The sequence below is a fragment of the Lactuca sativa genome, chromosome 6 (genome assembly GCF_002870075.4).
Source record: "Lactuca sativa cultivar Salinas chromosome 6, Lsat_Salinas_v11, whole genome shotgun sequence".
In the NCBI taxonomy this organism is placed as follows: Eukaryota; Viridiplantae; Streptophyta; class Magnoliopsida; order Asterales; family Asteraceae; genus Lactuca; species Lactuca sativa.
Window position 1 is genome coordinate 59,382,177 of NC_056628.2, and position 21,089 is coordinate 59,403,265.

At 40.8% G+C, this 21,089-nt stretch overlaps 1 protein-coding gene across 1 annotated transcript; it reads left to right on the forward strand.

Annotated features, from left to right (window-relative positions):
- Positions 1-15,403: 15,403 nt before the first annotated feature.
- LOC111896615 (uncharacterized) lies at positions 15,404-19,422 on the forward strand. The gene is made up of 15 exons (XM_023892592.3): positions 15,404-15,551; positions 15,717-15,787; positions 15,968-16,182; positions 16,283-16,302; positions 16,392-16,433; positions 16,523-16,656; positions 16,746-16,860; positions 16,957-17,039; positions 17,717-17,843; positions 18,016-18,086; positions 18,277-18,491; positions 18,594-18,607; positions 18,695-18,745; positions 18,827-19,060; positions 19,147-19,422. Exons 1-15 carry the CDS (start codon positions 15,539-15,541, stop codon positions 19,230-19,232), a joined length of 1,491 nt encoding a protein of 496 aa, XP_023748360.1. The 5' UTR covers positions 15,404-15,538; the 3' UTR covers positions 19,233-19,422.
- The last annotated feature ends 1,667 nt before the right edge of the window (positions 19,423-21,089 follow it).

Below are 21,089 nucleotides of genomic sequence, written 5' to 3' on the forward strand. Positions count from 1 at the left end.
TGTCTAAGTCCATAACTATTTTGGTATGTACTTGACCCGATGGTGCATGGTCCTTTTGGGTTGCCTTCACCAAAGCAACTTGATTGGAGAAATAAATAGAGAGAGAGGTTATTATGATTTATTAATATGTTATAAGAATAATATATTAAAGGAGAAATCATATTTGTTTAATTAATATTGGTCAATAATTAATTAAGAATTAATTTTGTGGTCAAATGTAATTAATTAAACTAGAGGGGCTGAATTGTAATTATGTGATAGTTACAAAATAAGGTAAGGATTATCTTATTAATAGGTTGGACGAATTTAAGGTGATAAGGCCTTAGAATTCGACTAGGATAAGGGTTTAAAGGCTTATCTTATGGGTTGCTTGGTAACCAAGCAACTAGATAAGGATAAGGACTAAAACCCTAATCTCTACACATATATAAAGACCCCAAGGCTCATGAATTCGTCCATGCCTTCCCAAGAGGTCCTAGAGACGAATTCTTATACCTCTCCTCTCTCTTTATACCTTCTCCATTTGCTCTTGGTGTTTGTAAGCCATTAGAGGAGTGACACTTGTGACTCTAAGCCTTCCAAAGTCAATTCAAGAAGGAATTGGGATTGTTATTACTACATAAGAATCAAGTTAATATCTTAAACCTAATTATATGTTAATATCAATTTCCATATGCTAGAATTAGGGTTTATAGTCTTGGATTCAAAGCATGTACAATAGAGAAACCTAGATCCAAGCATTAGGGTTTGTTTGAGCACATAGGATGTCTTATGACCAAAACCCATCATGTGATACCTTGCTGGAGTTGCAGGAGGCCGTCCGGAGGCATGAGCTTGAGATGGAGTTTCAGTTAAGAGAGCAGAGGCAGGCCCTGACCCAGTCGCAGCCAGTGCCAAAGCGGTTCAAAGTTGTTGATTCTAGGTCTGGAGGTCAGCAAGCCCGTACTTGTGGGAAGTGCGGAAAGGTTCACGTCAGAGCATGTCGATCTAGTAGTGGGTGCTACAAATGTGGCAAGGAGAGGCATTATGCGAGGGACTACCGCCAGTCCACCCCGGTTCAGAGTATGAGGATCATTAATGGGATTCAGGACATGGTGAAGCCCCCGAGGTTTGAGGTCGTGCTTTCCAGCTCACTACCGAGGAGGCCAGGACAGCACCAGATCTTGTGACTGGTATGTTTCTACCCCTTATCTTATTGGTTACGGTTTTTATGCTCATATGTTTGTACCTCTGTTAGGTACGTTCCTAGTGAACTCCTTGCATGCTTTAGTGTTGTTTGACTCGGGCGCGAGTCGGTCTTTTGTTTCTCGGTCCTTTAGTGGGGAGTTTGTTTTTCCTATGGGGGAGGTGGAGTGTCCGTTATGACTTTCTATCGCCAACGAATAGGGGGTTTCTATTTCTTCGGTTTATCAACATTGCGTTCTAGAGATCTTCGGGGTATCCTTTCCAATCGATTTGATTCTAATTCCTGTGGGGGATGTCTGTGTGATCGTGGGTATGGACTGGCTGAGCCGTTTTGGTGCCATGATCAACTGCAAGCGCCAGCATGTGGTAGTTTGAACCCCAAGTAGGGGAGAACTGGTTATTTATGGAAAGGGAACCATGTTGGGTTCAAGGTTTTGTTTGGCAGCCACGGCTCGACAGTATATTAAGCACAGGTGTGCAGGTTATTTGGCTTATGTGATGGATACACGGGTTGGGGATCAGGTGTCAGTGGTTGATGTTCCGGTTGTCAGGGAGTTCGTTGATGTATTCCCGGAGGAGATACCCGGTGTGCCTCCTGAGAGGAAGATCGAGTTCATGATCGACCTTGTGCCAGGTGCGGCCCCTATTGCCAAGTCGATGTACCAATTGGCACCGCCTGAGATGCAGGAGCTGTCATCTCAGCTTCAGGAGTTGCTAGGAAAGAAGTTCATCCGTCCGAGCAGTTCTCCGTTGGGAGCGCTGATTCTTTTTTTCAAGGAGAAAGATGGTTCTCACCGGATGCGCATCGATTATAGGGAGCTAAACAAGTTAACGGTGAAGAAACGTTATCCCCTTCCGCGGATTGATGATCTCTTTGATCAGTTGTAGGGAGCATCGTGGTTCCCCAAGATTAACCTGAGGTCTGGGTACCATCAAGTCAGAGTGAGGGAGGAAGACGTGGAGAAGTCCATGTTTCAGACACGTTATGGGCATTACGAGTTCGTGGTGATGTCATTCTAGCTCACCAATGTGCATGCGATATTTATGGATTTGATGAATTAGGTATGCAGGCCGATGCTCGATCGCTCAGTTATCGTGTTCATTGATAATATCTTGGTGTATTCCAATACCAGAGAGCAGCATGAGGAGCATCTTCGCGATCTCTTAGGGATTTTGAGGCGAGAACGAATTTATGCTAAGTTCTCAAAGTGGGATTTTTGGTTGCGAGAGGTTCACTTCCTTGGACAACTCATTAATCAGGATGGGATTTTGGTCGATCCGACCAAAATCGAGGCGGTGATGCAATGGGAGGTTCCGAAGTCTCCCTCGAATATCATGAGTTTTCTAGGTTTGGCAGGGTACTATCGGAGATTTATTGAGGATTTCTCTAAGAGTTCAGTATCCCTCACTCGTCTAACGAGGAAGGGGGTAGATTTCCGTTGGGGCCCTGAGCAGCAGTCCACATTTGAGACCCTTCGGCAGAGACTTTTTGAGACCCCAGTCTTGACCCTCCCAGAGGGAATTAAGGATTTTGTGGTTTTCATCGTTGCATACATTACCGGATTGGGAGTAGTCCTCATGAAGAGAGGACGTAGTACAGGATTATAACTACGAGATCCTTTACCATTCGGGTAAAGCGAATGTGGTGGAGGATGCCCTGAGCCACAAGTTGGCTGGACCTTTTGTTAAGGCGGCATGTATGAGGATATCTATGGATTCTCCACTTGTGGGTTTGATTAGGGAGGCTCAAACTGAGGGTGTTCGGGAGGAGAATTGGAATATTGAGAGGATCAGGAGTGAGATCACCAGATTTGTGCCAGATAGTCGTGGTTTGTTGACCCGTTGCGGTCGAGTGTGGGTTCCTGTGTCTGGTGGGGTTAGACAAATTGTGTTGGAGGAGGCTCATAAGTCCCGCTTTTCTATCCATCCGGGGCCCACCAAGATGTATCGGGATCTGAGGTTGAGTTATTGGTGGTCGTGCATGAAGAGGGAGATCGCCTGGTACATTGAGAGGTGCTTGACCTACAAGATGGTCAAGGCTAAGCATCAGAGGTTGCATGACAAGCTACAGCCTCTAGAGGTTCCCATGTGGAAATAGGAGCAGATTTCGATGGATTTCATCACCAAGTTGTTGAAGACGGCGAAGGGTTTTCATGCTATTTGGGTCATCGTGGATTGATTAACCAAGAGAGCCTATTTTCTGGAAATTCGGGAGAGCTTGTCGGCCGAGAAGTTGGCTGATGTGTATATTCGTGAGATCGTTGCTCACCATGGGGTGTCGGTCTCTATTGTTTCAGACCGCGATGTTCGGTTCACCTCCCATTTCTGGCAGAAGTTCCATGAGGAACTGGGCATGAGGCTGCATTTCTGCACAACTTATCATCCGCAGACCAACGGCCAGAGCGAGTGGACTATTCAAATTATCGAGGATATGTTACGAGCATGCCTTATTGATTTTTGTGGGAGCCGGGACTCCTACCTACCTCTTGCAAAGTTCTCCTACAACAACAGTTTTCACTCCAGTATTGGTGCTCCGCCTTTTGAGCTGTTGTAAGGGCGGAGGTATCGTACCCCAGTCTGTTCAGGCGAGGTTGGTCACAGTTTCATGGGTCGAACCGAGGTGGTTAAGTAGACTACAAAGATTATAGACTGCTCAGAGTCGGCATAAGAGTTATGTCGACCGATTTTGATCTGAGTTGGAGTTTTAGGTCGGCGACATGGTGTTGCTGAAAGTCTCTCCTTGGAAGGGTGTGATTCGCTTCAGAAATAGAGGGAAATTGGGACCTCGATATATCAGACCATTCCGGATTGTTGCAAGGGTTGGCAAGGTTGCACATAAATTGGATCTTCCAGAGGAGCTCATTCATATTCACAACACTTTCCACGTTTTGTAGTTGAGAAAGTGCGTATTGGACAAGGATGCAGTGGTATCATTGGATGACATTCAAGTTGATGAGTGCCTGAACTATGTTGAAAGGTCAGTGGTTGTTCTGGAAAGGAAGGTAAAGGTTCTGTGTAGCAAGGAGATACCTTTGGTAAATGTACATTTGCAGCATCAAAAGGGATCCGAATGGACCTGAGAGCCGGAGGCCGAGATGCAGGAGCATTATCCGGATTTGTTCACCGCAGCAGGCTTCGAGGACGAAACCTAGTCCAAGTTGGGGAGCATTATCTATTGCTTAGATCTCTTTCCTGGAAGTTTATTGAAGGGCGTGAGAAAGAAGACTAACATAAAGAAGGTTGCAATTAAAATCGGGAATATATAGAACCCCTTTCACTTTCGCTCCTCCTAGAAGGGTGTGATCCCCTTTCCCTTTAACTAGAATCGAATCCCCAGCGGCAATAACAAGTTCCTCAAGAGAGGTGGCTTTCTTGTTATCAAGAATGTGAGATAGGTGAGTTATATATTCGATGCAACCCCAATCAATAATCCAATCACATTCAATGTTTTCTTTATAAGCCATGTTAGCAAAAGGTTTTGCACTTTTACCATAGGTCGATCAAGAAAAATGCTTCATGAAGAGTTGGTAGTCCTTGTATGTATAACACCATGTTCTAAATTATTCAATTATGGAAATTCGAAGGCCAAGGCTAGGGGCGTTTTAGTCCTTTACGAATTTTAGAGGTATTATTCAAGAAGGTTTCGGGTCGGGTGCATTGTTAGAAGTGTAGGGATTCTCGCCACCTTTCTGTGGATATAAAGTTCATCGGAAACGGATCTAGAATGAAGGAGTTATGACACTTTGAAGATATTGACATTTATAGCCCCTTAATGGAAAAGTTGACAAGGCACTCCCTAGCGTGCACAAAGTGCACGCGTGTGTTTAGTTGGGTACGCCCAGCGTAAGGCTGGAATACGCCCATCGTAGCGGGGTAATTGATCACGGGTGTTGAAGGCGTACGCCCAACGTATAAGAAGTACGCCCAGCATACGCTAAAAGCCTTTAAACCCTATTTTTGGGAGTGCCGCTATATAAAGAACCTAATGGCTTCAACCCTAGCCCCTACATCAGCCTCCCCAACTTCAGAAGAAACCCTAGAACGCCTTAACCTTCATTTTGTGAGATCTTGACCTTCGGAAGCTCATTTTGGTGGTTAAAAACTTGGAAGAGAAAAGAAGAAGATTGGCAAGGAGGAACCTTGGAAGCCAGAGCTTATAGATCTTAGATAACATCATCTTCTGGAACTCTTTGAAGGTATAAAGCTTCCAACTTTCCTCATAGAAGCTTAGATCTAGGTATATGGAGCTTTGGACCTTTTTAGATCCAAAGATTGGGCCTTTATGGTAAAACTTCGTCATTAAGCTTGGAATTGCCACCCTCAGAGCTAAAAGTGTCCCATGAGTAGTAAAGTTGTCATCTTGATGGTACATTTGTGTTCATGCATGAGATCTAGCTCTCCATTGGAAGTATAATATCATTTTTGGGGTTTGGGTTGGTTTGGACTAAGTAAAGTTATCAAGTCAATAACTTTATGGATTAAGACGTGAAAAAGGACCTAGATCTGAGTTTGTAACCCCTATAGTGGAGGAATAAGCACTTAGTGGAAAAGGACTTAACATGAGGATTACGTTGAGCGTACATGTAGGTACGCCCAACGTACTCACCATTGTTTCTGTACGCTTAGCGTACGCAGATGTACGCCCCACGTAATATGTCTGTATGGGTCATGTGTTATTGAGCCTCGGTTTGGGCCATGCTTTGGGTTCTTGGGCCTTAGTGGGCCATCAGTAGTCCGAGATTTTGGGCCAAGGATATAGTGGGCTTAAAGTAAGGCCCAATAAGATGGTTTGGGCCCAATTTAGCAATTTGGACCATTAGTGGGCCACTAGTGGGCTTGTGAAGCTTACATAGTGTCGGGCCTTAGTCTTGGGCCTTAGATATGGACCAAGTGGGTTTAGGGGTAGAATGGTCATTTTACCCCCGGAATGGATATTATATTGGACTAAGTAATGTTTGGTTTTGGTAGTCGGGATGCCGAAGGGTCAGCAGTTCGAGAATTGCCAGTCAGCAGCCAGAGGAGTGTCAGCAGGGTTTAACAGTGCGAGGTGAGTTTCCCTTTGTGTGAATGGGTCTACGGCCACAATGTCGGCCCATGTAGTTATGAGTAGGAAGACCTGGGGGTTAGCCCTAGGAATTGTTTGCTAATATGATATTCAAGACCAAGGTTCAATGTCGGGCGGGTGCCTAAGGAATGGTTTGCATGATAGAGTATACTTGTTGTCTGTGTGATACTTGTATGTGCCTGGTAGGGAGGTGAGTGTGGGCGAGGTCTCGTATCTCACCATTAGCAGAGTATGGACGGGGTCCCATATCTCATTAGTAGCCGAGCAGGGGCGAGGCCTGAGTTAGGAAAGGAGTGAGTGTGGGTTGGGCCCGTATCTCACTATCAGCAGGAGTGCGGACGGAGTTCCATGACTCATCAGTAGTAGGACAAGGGCGGGGCCCAAGATAGGCGAGGCCTTAGGACAGTAATGCAGTAGGGTATGTTCAATTTATGTGTTATGAGATATGGTTATATGTTTTCATGCGTTTAGCGGGCGGGGCCCAAAGACAGGAGGGGCCTAAAGTAAAAGATCTATATACCGAGCGGGGCTCAGAGACAGGCGGGGCCTGATGTAGCGAGCTAGGCCCGAAGTAGCGGGCGTGGCCCAGTGCTTGCAGTATGTGGTTATGTATGGTATGTGGTAGGTTGGGGAACTCACTAAGCTTCATGCTTACGATTTTCAGTTTTGGTTTCAGGTACTTCCGGTAGCGGAGGGAAGAGATCGGGGTGATCGCATGGCACACACCATTGTTTATTCAGCCTGGGATGATATGATACTCTGATGTGATATGTTTTGTATGAATGGTTGACACTTGTAGTTTGTTTATTAAATCAAAAATGAAATTTTTGGTATGGATTTTTGGGTCGTTACAAGTTGGTATCAAAGCCTTGGTTTGAGGGATTCTGACACGCTTTCGGGTGTGTCTGAACTCAAACTGAGGAATTGGTATAGAAATTTTCAAAAGGAAAGCAATTTTCGTAAAAATGGATTTTTAGAAAAGAAAAGGAGTTTTAGAAAAATCAAAAAGAATTTTGAGAAAAGGAAAGAACTTTGAAAAGAGAAAAGGGTGTTGTGCATGCAATCAATCGAGCTCAAGTAAGTTCTCCCAAAATACCCATACAAGTTTATGTTATGACTATCAGTTTAGTAGAACAACATGCTAGATTAGGACTAAGGATCTAGGAAAGATGCCTTAAGTGCCTGTTATATGTGCTTTTGAGCTGCATGCTAGTATTGGTTAGACATTGGTAGGATAGCCTGATTAGGTTATGCCTGATTATATGAGCTTAAGTTGCATGCTAGTACAGATTCCGGTATGTGAATATGATTGCTTGATTATGTTATGGTTAGATTTTTCTTTTGTATGAATGCTACTTGCTTTGTGCTTTATGGGACTATGAGTGATGGGAGTTAGCCATTAGGTGAATACGTTAAGTCACATGTGATCGGGGTTGAATAATCTCAGATATCTGGAATTGACCCTAGTGCGCAACTCTCGTTTGAGTCTAACCATTGTAGGGACGAGTCCTTTACTCGAAGGATTATCTCAGCCTCATCACATGTGATGGTATTCATGTAACGGCTAATTGGTGCTACGAAGATACCTTCAGTAGCTGAGGACTGAGTTCGGGTTGGAGGATTACCCTAGGGCAAGCCTAGGATGAGTATAGTGCTCGGAGCAGTAGTAGTAGAAAAAGGACCTGGTGGAGTCGAAGCAGTTCTTGAGGAAAGTACGGATAGATCTGGAAGGTAGTATGGGCCCGTACTACTGAAAGTAGAGGATCTATACTCGATTTGAGAAGGGCCGAGATGAGACCGGGAAACTTGTAGTGTGTGTATGATCCCTCAGCAGTGATGTGTATTTTGATAATAATTGTATTATGTTTTCAGCATGGTGACATTGCGTGAGAGACCAGTAGGCGGATCGGGCGCCGGAGAGGGATCAGGCTCGGGTTCAGGGACCGAGCAGCTCGAGGAGCGGATGAGAGAGTTTGTATCAGCTGAGATCACGTGCAGTATCTTAGACCAGACTCATGTGATCTTTGGCACGATCAAGGAGGGTATACTAGAGATTTTGGATGAGAGGCTTGGAGCCTTTCACGTAGAGATGATGGCTTTGGTAGGAGCGCATACCTTGACATTCCGAGAGTTTAGATCTTGCGGAGCACCAGATTATCATGGAGCTAGGGACCCCATTGCTAGCAGCAGGTGGTTGGCCGATGTTGCCAACATTTTCCGCACGAGCCGGTGTCCCGAGGGGCACAAGGTCAGACTCGCCTCCTGTCTTCTGAATGACAGAGCGCAGGATTGGTGGGAGGATATTGGTCATGCCTTGGGGGATGATGTCGCGTTAGACGCGATGACATGGAGTGATTTTTCGGCCAGGTTCAGGGCGGAGTTTGCATCAGTTATTCAGGTGCAACAGTTGGCACGAGAATTTTAGGACCTCCAGCAGACTATTGAGACAATGGCAGAAATCACCGCCAAGTTCAGGGAGAGGGCTCTTCTTGTTCCGCAATATGTGGCGAACGAGGAAATGAAGAAAGCCCGATATCACGAGATGCTGAGGAGTGACATCAGGCAGTTTGTGAGCAGGTCCAGCTGAAAAACGCTAGAGGATATGATTACACGGGCTAGAGAGAGGGAGATTGACTTGTAGCAGATCAGGAAGAGGAAGTTGGATGAGATTCAGGTAGCCACGGGTTCGGGCAAGAGACCCAAGGCGTTAAATTCGAGATCAAGGGATTATCAGAGCCGCAACCGATGCGAGAAGTGTGGCAGGACGCACGAGGGTGCGTGTAGGAGTGGTAGTGGTGGTGATTCTGGCTGCTTCAAGTGTGGCTTGAATGGTCATTTCAGTAGAGATTATACTGCTACCACCACTCAGGGATCATACTTGATACGTTTTCATTGTAGCCAGAGGGGCCACAAGAAGGCCCAGTGTCTGGGTTTGCTTTTGGCAGGACAGGTGATGGTACATGCTCCTGCAACCTTGAGGATCACAGACGACCGTCAGGGCCAGGCAAAGGCGCCAGCAGTGGGGAGCATAGCTTTCCAGTTGTCTACAGTGGAGGCACGAGCAGCACCGGGCGTTGCATGTGAGTATCTTTTGATTTCATGTCAGTTTTATTCTTGATTATATTGTTATGGTGTCGCAATTATGTTAAGTGAATGTATGTGGTGATTTTCCTATTGTGTTCAGATTATATTCCATCTGCATACCATGGGTTTCGGTCGGTATTTCATAGTAGTACCCTCTTTTCTAGCCGGTTCTTAAGATGCAGTCGCAGTAGTAGGTGTAAGTGGGGGTTCGGGAAGTGCCTTATTAGCTCTCAAGAATGGTTCAGTATTAGTGTCGGTTACTGCTAGCAGTGGTAAGTGTGGAATGTCAGCAGACTGACATCTTTTGATAGAGAAAAGGATTGGGAATCCTTCTTAAGTTGGGGAATGTAGGGGCCTAGTCGAATCAAAGTGGGGGAGACCTAATCCAGAAGTCAGGAGCGGGAGTAGGTGCGATTTGGGATGCCTTCAGATTAGTAGTCGGTGGTTGAGACAGAATGGAGAGCGTAGTAGGACTGTGGGATAGCCGCAACATCTGCCAGCAACGAGTTAGTGAGGGAAGTGATGTAAGACTACGGGTAAGTCGTAGCATTCATTAGCAGTTTAGTTAACGAAGTGTGGGCGAGGGCCCGTATCTCCTAGTTAGTGGAGTTTGGGCGAGGCCCTTATCTCCTAGTGAGAAAGGTAGGGATCAGGAAAGGGTAGTTCGTCGAGGTTTGGTATGGAATTGGCCTGCATAGCCCTAGAGAGGTGAAACTTGAGGGATAGACCTGTGGGCGAGGCCCGTGCGACAGTAGTTAAGCAAGTGAAACTAGAGGGATAAATCACTCTAAGATATAGTCGGGTGAGACCCGTGAGATTATAGCAGCGCAGGTGGGACCCAGTAAGGACCTTAGGGTCAATATAGGGGATCGAGGATCCCAAGACTTATAGCGTCAGAGTGGCAGAGTAGATAGATCAGCTTAGATAGCCGAAGTTTCTTTAGAAGTCACTGGGAGTGACTAAAAGATTGTGCTGGGTGTAGTAACCGGTGGTAGTCCGGTGACCCAGATATTGACAGATTAGTTGGGACCAAGGTGGTCTCAGTTCATCCGGAAGGCGGATAAGGGACAACAAATTTTTCAGTTAGTGGTGGTAATGATAAGAGAAGTATGGTATGAGGTAGCTAGTTGACTGGGGAGTGCTACGCCTCTCACAGCAAGGTTAAATAATCTCAGAGGGAAGGGTTTGATCCTGTTGCGCAGCTCTTGTTTGATTCTAACTGTTGCAAGGATGAATCGTTTACTCGAAGGATTATCTGATCCATTCGCTAGGTTGGGTGCTCAACACTAAGTTATAGTAGTAAGAAGCATTCAGTGTGTACCAGGAGTAGTGAATAGCACTAGGAGTGGTTGGAGTAATGTATACCGTGAAGGGTATGTCCTTCACAGTGATAGAGAATGTGGCTATTATGGAAGGTTGCCTTGGGAAGGCCAGAGAACACGCAAGGAAAAAGGGGTGAACCCCTAGGATGTCCAACAGAAGTACTCGGGGAGTACCGGAAGGATTGTCAGTTGAGTAAGTTGTGTTGTCAGGATTGGCGGGATTAGAGTGCACTCGAGGTTATTATCTGCAAGGACTAGTTTTAGCCTGAATAACCGGCCATAAGGCCATTGGAGACAGTCCTCTGAGGATTGGGTGGAGCAGGTGAAGCGAGTATCGGATAAGAAGGTTGTGGGTAGATTGCAGAATAGTTGTCTATAGCTAACTTCGAGGAGGAAGTCTAGTTTAAGTGGGGGAGAGTTGTAACGCCCTATTCTAAATTATTCAATTATAGAAATTCGGAGGCCAAGGCTAGGGGCATTTTAGTCCTTTGTGAATTTTAGAGGTATTATTCAAGAAGGTTTCGGGCCAGGGTGTGTTGTTAGAAGCGTAGGGCTTCTCGCCACCTTTCCGTGGATATAAAGTTCATCAGAAATGGATCTAGAATGAAGGAGTTGTGACACTTTGAAGATATTGACTTTTGTGGCCTCTTAATGGAAAAGTTGACAAGGCAATCCCTAGCATGCACAAAGTGCATTCGTGTGTTTAGCTGGGTACGCCCAACGTAAGGCTAGAGTACGCTCAGCGTAACGGGGCAATTGATCGCGGGTGTTGAAGGCATACGCCCAACCTACGCTAAAAGCCTTTAAACCCTATTTTTGAGAGTGCCACTATATAAAGAACATAATGGCTTCAACCCTAGCCCCCATATCAGCCTCCCCAACTTCAGAAGAAACCCTAGAACGCCCCTAACCTTCATTTTGTGAGATCTTGACCTTTGGAATCTCATTTTGGTGGTTTAAAACTTGGAAGAGAAAAGAAGAAGATTGGCAAGGAGGAACCTTGGAGGCCAGAGCTTATAGATCTGAGATAGCATCATCTTTTGGAACTCTTTGAAGGTATAAAGCTTCCAACTTTCCTTATAGAAGCTTAGATCTAGGTATATGGAGCTTTGGACCTTTTTAGGTCCAAAGATTGGGCCTTTATGGTAAAACTTCGTCCTTGAGCTTGGGATTGCCACCCTAAGAGCTAAAAGTGTCCCATGAGTAGTAAAGTTGTCATTTTGATGGTCCATTTGTGTTCATGTATGAGATCTAGCTCTCCTATGGAAGTAGAATATCATTTTTGGGGTTTGGGTTGGTTTGGACTAAGTAAAGTTATCAAGTCAATGACTTTATGGATTAAGACGTGAAAAAGGACCTGGATCTGAGTTTGTAGCCCCTAGAGTGGAGGAATAAGCACTTAATGGAAAAGGACTTAACATGAGGATTACGTTGATCGTACATGTAGGTACGCCCAACGTACTCACCATTGTGTTTGTACGCTTAGCGTACGCAGATGTACGCCCCGCGTAATATGTCTTTATGGGCCATGTGTTATTGAGCCATGCTTTGGGTTCTTGGGCCTTAGGGGCCATCAATAGTACGAGATCTTGGGCCAAGGATATAGTGGGCTTAAAGTAAGGCCCAGCAAGAGGGTTTGGGCCCAATTTAGCAAATTAGACCATTAGTGGGCCATTAGTGGGCTTGGGAAGCTTACATAGTGTCGGGCCTTAATCTTCAGCCCTAGATATGGACCAATTTGGTTTAGGGGTAGAATGGTCATTTTACCCCCGGAAGGGTTATTGTATTGGACTAAGTAATGTTTGGTTTTGGTAGTCGGGAAGCTGAAGGGTCAACAGTTTGGGAATTGCCAGTCAACAGCCAGCGGAGTGTCAGCAGGGTTCAGCAGTGCGAGGTGAGTTTCCTCTGTGTGAATGGGTCTACGGCCACAATGCCGGCCCATGTAGTTATGAGCAGGAAGACCCGAGGGTTAACCCTAGGCACTGTTTGCTAGTATGATATTTAGGACCAAGGTCCAATGTTGGGCGGGTGCCCATGGAATGGTTTGCATGATAGAGTATACTTGTTGTCTGTGTGATACTTGTATGTGCCTGGTAGGGAGGTGAGTGTAGGCGAGGTCCCGTATCTCACCATTAGCAGAGTATGGATGAGTTTCCATATCTCATTAGTAGATGAGTAGGGGCGAGGTACGAGTTAGGAAAGGAGTGAGTGTGGGTTGGACCCGTATCTCATTATCAGCAGGAGTGCAGACAGAGTTCCATGACTCATCAGTAGCAGGACAGGGGCGGGGCCCAAGATAGGAGAGGCCTTAGGACAGTAATGCAATTGGGTATGTTCATTTTATGTGTTATGAGTTACGGTTATATGTTTGCATGTGTCTAGCGGGCATGGCCCAATGCTTGCAGTGTGTGATTATGTATGGTATGTGGTAGGTTGGGGAACTTACTAAGCTTCGTGCTTACGGTTTTTAGTTTTGGTTTCAGGTACTTCCGGTAGCGGAGGGAAGAGCTCGGGGTGATCGCATGACACACACCATTATTTATTCAGCTTGAGATGTTTACTCTGATAAAATAAAATAATGTTTTGGATATGATACTTTGATGTGATATGTTTTGTATGAATGGTTGACACTTGTGGTTTGTTTATTAAATCAAAAATGAAATTTTTGGTATGGATTTTTGGGTCGTTACAGTATGTCAACTAGGAATGGGACCTATTTATGTCCTGACACATGTAGCCTTGGCTTTAGTCTTTTCTGCTTTCTTTCCGGGCCACCACTCCGAATACCTGATCAACTTGAAGCAACCTTTACGCTTGCGACCATTATTCAATCCCTTCTTTCACAACTTTGGCTCCACTTCTTTCTTTGTTCAAACCAGAAAGACCATTCCGCCTTTGAAAGGCCTTGAATGCAGTGAATTTACGTGGGTTTATACTCTCATTTGAGATAGCTTTATGCCTCTCATCCTCATCCACCATTTGATACGCCATGCCAAGAGTAGGAATCGACTTTGTGGCTAAGATTTGGATTTTAATGACCGAGAACTCTATATCCAAACCCATTAGAAATTCATAAAGGTGCTCATTTTCTTGATGCTCATTGATTCTCTTGCCAATATCACATTCACATTTATCACAGGTGCATCGAGGGAAGGGATGTATGGATTAGGCTTCGATCTATATAGACCGCAATTGAGTGAAATAAGTAGACATTGAAAAACCATTTTGTTGAGTTGATGCTTTCTTTTGATTTAATTCGTATGCCTTAGGGACACTCTCCTTCCTAAAACGTTCACTTAGATTTGTGGAGGAAATATAAAAGAGAAATATATGTGAAATCCTATACTTCCCGATTCCTCGAATTGGGCGTAGTTGGCGTGTGAGTTGTTTTTCATATGCGTGTCATCTTTTTTTAGTGCTCAAAATGTCGCATTCCCTCTACAAATCATCGCGCATTCTCATTACACATTTAAGCGTGTTTATATATAACAATTATACTTGATATGTTGCCCCATACCATATTATTGCCCTGAATAGTGGCCTAGGACACCCTACCTTTGGGCCGACCCTAATTTCAATTTCACTTTCCTCTTTCAAGTTACCTAATATGTATATTCCATGCCTTTAAACGACTTAGTTATGTAGATGAAAATCCATGGTGATTGATAATCATAACTTGTAATCAAGAAAAGTAAACAATTTAAAGAATTTTACCTTCTAAACGATATTGTGAAGAAGTTGCTTGAACAAGGTTTTGGTTGGTTATCCTTCTTTAGTATTAAACCCTAAACGAGTTTACCCTATCTAAGGATGAGTATATTAACCGTAAAATCAGACCAAAACCGAATTAACCGATATAATCGAACCATTTTAACCGAACCATTACTAAAATAGATGGTGCAATTTCAAATTTTTATTAACCACATACATATGGTTCGGTTATGGTTTTTATCTAAAACAAAACCATTATAAACTTATCCGATAATATTAATAAATGCTTTTAATATAATAACATATTAAACATGTAATATGTAATTATATTAGAAATTGAGTTTTTTAAAGAATAATTATTTGGAATTGTATGAGATACATGATTTATCATATTAATGTAGTTATACACTAAATCTTTCACTTTTTATAACAATGTACTTTATGTTTTCCACTTTTTATAGCAAATTATTTTTTACTTTTATGTAATTTTGGATTATTATGGTTAACCGATATTAACCATTAACCAACTAAACTCATTAACCAAAATCAAAACCTAATGACTATTGAAATGTATTAACCACTTATAATGATTATGTTTTAGTTTTGATTAATAACCGAACCAAACCATCTTTTATACACCCATAACCCAATCTCACATTTGTTGTAACATACGTATAGTATCCTCCTTATATCTACATAACATCCCTTAAATGATATTCTATTCAACTGAAATGCTTCATGTGGAGACAACCTAGGTAACCCACAAAAATAAGAGAATCAATAAACTAATGTATTGTTTGCCATAAAAACAATACCAAGAACGAAAAAATAATTAACATAGTGACATTGATGTTAAGTTGCCCAACATTTGAAAGTGAATGGGGGATTATGGGCTATGGCACAAGGCACAAGAAACACTAGAATATAAGGAAAATACATGAAGGCTCATATTTATTTACAATTCAGGCCCACTACAAAAAGGCCAAAAAAATTACGGCCCAAAATCAATTCGAAAATCAGAAGGATCCCAAAACCCTCCGATAAACCCTAAACCTTCAACGGCAACTTCACCTATTTATACTTCTTTCAAACGTCTCTTCTTCATCCGCCTTTTTCTGTCTACTCTTTCAAACACACGTTCTTTCATTCTCCCAATCGCATCCGAACAGCAATGGAATTTTGGGGTAATATTCGCTTTGTTTTATGCATCTTATGTCTGTATTTGATTACAAATGGAAATTTTCGGCGTTCTTCAATCTATCTGTTGTAGCAATTACTGTAAACCGCGCTTTAATTTCTGATTTTTGTTGTGTAAATATATTCAAATCGAAGTTTATTGTTATTGCTAGGTGTTGAGGTTAAACCTAATGAAACCCTTAAAGTCCCAGTTGAGGATTTCAAGCTCCTTCACATCTCTCAGGTATGAACATTCGACTCATCAAGTTGTTCCCTTTTTCATAAATTAATCTCTGGATTTACTCAAATAAACTGTTATTGATTTGCAAATTCAGAAATTTCACATCCGAATCTTATTCAATATGAAATACGAGCTCAACGCTCAACACAACATGCTTCCTAATCGGACTATTATCACTTTCAGGTTGCTTTGGGAGAGGTGAAGAATGGGAAAAAGGTTGAGAATGTCGCTGTTCGTGCTCACTTCAATGATCAAAAGTACGTTCTAGCAACTTTATCTTCTGAACGTGCACCACAAGTTATGTTTGATTTGCTATTTGAGCAAGATCTCGAGCTTTCTCATGGCTGGAAAGATGGCAGCGTTTATTTCTGCGGATATATTGCAGATAACCCAATCGAATATCCTTTGTTGATGAATAATTTCATCTTAGTTACCTTTTAATCATTTAAGTTTATATGAATCGTTTATTCCTTAACCTTTTTGTTCTTTTGGATTCACGGATGAAGACTTTGAATGTGGTAAGTATTCGTTGAAATTAATTTTATATAGTCTAAATTGTTTTACAATCCTGTAATGCTAATCCCAGATTAAATTTCATTTCCTTTAGATTCTTCTGATGAAGATGAAGCAATGAACTTTCTTGCTAACGGTAAGTGAAATTCCAATCATGATTTTAGAATTTCAAACATTTTAGAATATGAAGTGTTGAAGAATTGAAGTCTGTATTTTAATGTTCAGGTGCACCTCAAGGTAAGCCAAAAGCATCTTTGAAGGATGTAACTGAAGAAGATGACTCTGAAGAAGATGATGACTCTGAAGATGATGATATGGTTGACTCAGATGACTCGGAGGAAGAAGAAGAAGAGAAAAAGGTAACGTATTTTAATTACTTCTTTGAATATAAAAAATTTGTTATACAATTTGTTTGTTTTACTGAATTTATATCTTGATGTAATTGAAGGTGGAAGTGAAGCCTGTGAAGAAACCAGTTCAAGCTGCAAAAAGACCTGCTGAAAATGCACCCAAGACACCAGTTCCTGCTAAGAAAGCAAAATCCAACACTCCTCAAAAATCAGGTTTAGTTTTTTTAAAATTCTTGAAATCAGTTAAATACGTTTTTTTAATTTATTTTATAATGTTTACTTATTGAATTATATGAATGATATTTGTAGATGGGAAGAAAGGTGGACAAACAGCAACCCCACATCCATCATCAAAACAAGGTTTCAAGAAAGGAAAGAAAAATGGGAATAGATCATAGATTATAGTTTGTTATTTTATTATGTTTTTTGTGTGTTTATGGGCTTTTGATATTACACACTGAGAGATACAAGAAACTTGGTGTTGACCCAATTTTGTACTGAGAGTGTTGTGTTGACTTTCATTGGATTGATATTTATAATTTATTTTGGTCTTTTTGTCTGTTTAAAATATTGTTACTACGTTTTTATCGAGTTTTGTCTCAATGTGTGATATTTTTGAAAAGTATTTGCTGATTGATAGGTTTGAACTTAAATACTCGTTAATGATTGTTTCTGGCTACCATGAATGTTTAAGAAATCCAAAATTAAAACACTAACACTAAATAGAAATCAAATCAAGTGCAATTTTGTCAAAAGATGAAATTGAGATCAATTTTTATGCAAAACATAACTTGTTTGACAATTGTTTGATTTTAACTACTTGAAGTAATTGTTGAAATTAACCGTTCATAAAACACGTAGTATATTAAACAGGAAAGAATTGATCGTTCCTTTGTATTTAAGTAATTAGTTTTGCTTTTTAATAGTTAATATAAACAGTTATAAATTTATAATCGTTAATAATTAAATAATAATTTTATTGTTTATTCCGCATTACCGGTTTAAAGAAAGTAATAAAAATTTAACCCAAAACCAAATAAAAGGTAAACTCTCTGATAAACCCTAAACCTTTAACGGCAACTTCACCTATTTATATTTCTTTCAAACATCTCCTCTTCATCCGCCTTTTCTCCTTTTTTTCAAACAAACATTCTTTCATTCCCCCAATCGCATCCGACTAGCAATGGAATTTTGGGGTAATATTCATTTTGTTTTACGCATCTTATGTCTGTATTTGATTACAAAAACGTTGTAATTTTTAGGTGTTCTTTCGATCAATGTGTTGTAGCAATTACTGTAAACCTTGTTTTAGTTTCTTGTTTTTATTGCGTGCAAAATATTCAATTCGAAGTTTGTTGTTTTTGCTAGGTGTTGAGGTTAAACCTAATGAAACCCTTAAAGTCGCAGTCGAGGATTTCAAGCTCCTTCGCATCTCTCAGGTAGGAACATTGATTCGACTCATCAAATTGTTACTTTTTCATAAATTAATCTCTGGATGAACTCACATAAACTTTTTTTTGATTTACGAATTCAGAAATTTCTAGCAATAAGGTTGATGTTTCTTTGTAAGTTCAGATTTAGTCAACTCAAACACAACATGCTTATTGATCGGACTATTATCTCATTCAGGTTGCGTTGGGAGAGGTGAAGAATGGGAAAAAAGTCGAGAATGTCCAAGTTCGTGTTAACTTCAATGGTCAAAAGTTCGTTCTAGCAACCTTATCTTCTGAACGTATACCACAGCTTTTGTTCGATTTGCTATTTGAGAAAGATGTGGAGCTTTCTCATGGCTGGAAGGATGGAAGCGTTTACTTCTGTGGATACTTCGCAAGTAACCCAGACGAATATCCTTTGCTGATGATTAATTTAATCTTTGTTACTTGTTAATCATTTGAGTTTATACTAATCGTTTTTTCCTTAACTCTTCTGTGTTCTTTTGGTTTCACGGACTATAGATTTGGTAAGTCTTCATTGAAACTGATTTTATATTGTCTAGTATTTTACATTCTGATCATTCTAATTTCTGAATGAATTTGGATTTCTTTAGGTCCTTCTGATGATGATGATGAAGAAGAAGCAATCAACCTTACTGCTAATGGTAAGTAAAACTCCCATCATGATTTTAGAATTTGTAACATTTTAGAATATGAAGAATTGAAGTCTGTGTTTTAATGTTCAGGTGCACCTCAAGGTAAGCCAAAAGCATCTTTGAAGGATGTAACTGAAGAAGATGACTCGGAATCAGAAGATGATGATGACTCAGATGATGATATGGTTGACTCAGATGACTCTGAAGAAAAAGAAGTGAAGCCTGTGAAGAAACCTGTTAACGCTGGAAAAAGACCTGCTGAAAGTGCACCCAAGACACCAGTTTCTGAAAAGAAAGCAAAATCCAACACTCCACAAAAAACAGGTTTAGTTATTTTTATTTTTATTTTATTTCTTTGAGTTAATTAAATACCTTTTTATTTTAATACAGTGGGTGAATGATATTTGCAGATGGGAAGAAAGGTGGACATACAGCAACCCCATATCCATCATCAAAACAAAGTTTCAAGAAAGGAAAGAAAAATGGGAATAGATGATAAGATTATAGGTGTTATATATTATTTATGGGTTTGGTTTGTTTTTGGGGCTTTTGTTATTAAACACTGAGGGATATATAAGTAGCTTTGTTTGAATTTAAAAAAAAACCATTGTAGTTTAAAAATTGTCTGAGAGAGTTTTGCTTATGGTTAAATGATTAAAGATTTAAAGTTATTTCTTGAAATGTTATTTGGATTTTGTACTTATTGCAGATTTTTTTAATGCAAGTCAATTAAAGTGTAAGGAATCTGAAAAAATCAATATTGTGGGACTTGATCCAACATCTTAGATGGTGCATTTGCATAAATAAAACTTTACTAATTAAGCCTGACTAGTATTATTTTACTTTTAAATTTCTTACTTAAATGATTTGTACGATCGTTAAAGTATGATACATATTCATGTTAAAGTTTGTGAAAGTCAAATAACTATGCAACAATAAACATAAAATTCTAAAGGTTCATTAATCCAATGTATGATATTGTTGTAGACTTACTAGACTTACTCCTACTTGATAATTTTGTCTTAATATGATCGACTAGGAACGGAGATGGAGAGAGGTGTCCACCATGCATAGGCGGGTACTTCATATCCGCCTCGTTTCGCCGGAATCGGAACCGGTCTAGGTGATTCTTAAATTTAGGGAATCAGTCTCGAAAACTGGTTCCGGTTACAGGTAGCCCGGTCATGTCATTTTTTAGTTTCGTTAATACAAATTAATTCTTAGTCATTGTAACAAAAGTAAATAATATTATAACTAGTTCATTACGATACAAGTTACAAACATAAAAAAAAAAAATAATCATTTTAAAAGATAATCCAAGTTGCTAAATATAAGTCATAAATCAAAGTTTATGTTCTTACGATCAACTTGTTAATGTTATTTAACATCATATATTTTTAAAAGATATTACCATCACCTATGTTCAAATTGTTTTACTGTTATGCATTCCCTTTCACGCTAGACCCCATTTGTTTTGAAAAAAAAAGTTACAAATATGACTTATTAGCATGTTACCTCCAAGATCCAGTTAGATGCAGTGACTCCAGGGCATGAGGCAAAGTCTCATGTTTGCAGCGGGGGATTAGTCGGTGCGCGTAAGCTGGCCTGGAAACCCTCGTTAGGGAAGTTCCCTTTCCAAAAAAAAAAAAAAAAAAAAAAAAACAAATGTCATAATTATCAACATTGTTACGGCAAATTTGTTTAAGTATTAAGTATTTTTAATTTTTAAAATTTCGGAACTGGTTCCTCAAAAATGAAAACCAAAACCACAACCGGTCCTTGGCGGTTCCCACCGGAACCAGAGAACCAGTAACCTCGGTTCCGGTTCCAGAACCGACGGTTCCGATCCGATTCTGGTTTCTAAAACGGGTACCCGCTATCCGTGCTCACCCTTGTAATGAACTACGAATTAGTTACATTCAACGACAACTGATTCATTTTCTTCAAAACCACCATCCCTATGGAATCGCTTGCAATGTTGTTAGTTGCAGATTGACATGTAAGGGAGAAGGGAATCGTATGTAGGTTGGGGGAGGTACTGTCGATGCCTCCAAGATATGAATCCCTCACTAGCAGGTCACAGCTGGTGGGGTGATATACAGATTGTGTAGCCTGCTCTTTCTCTCTCTCTAGACTTATGCAATGACCATTTATATATTTTGCCTTAAGACTTATACTAAAATTGTTTTAAATGTTTTTGAAATAGTTTGTAGATTTATTTTATATGTTTTTAATTTTTGTAAATTAGTTTTGTATAATTTCATTAGTTTGTGTTTCCTTTAAAATTTAAAATCAAGGGAGTTCAGAAAATGAGCTTTTAGTTGTGGAAAATTTTCCAATTTTCTAGGAATTT

Coding starts and splice junctions, on each gene's coding strand:
- LOC111896615 (XM_023892592.3), top strand. Junction 16,303..16,391: donor GGATGAAGACTTTGAATGTG/GTAAGTATTCGT, acceptor CATTTCCTTTAG/ATTCTTCTGATGAAGATGAA. Junction 18,746..18,826: donor AATCAACCTTACTGCTAATG/GTAAGTAAAACT, acceptor TTTAATGTTCAG/GTGCACCTCAAGGTAAGCCA.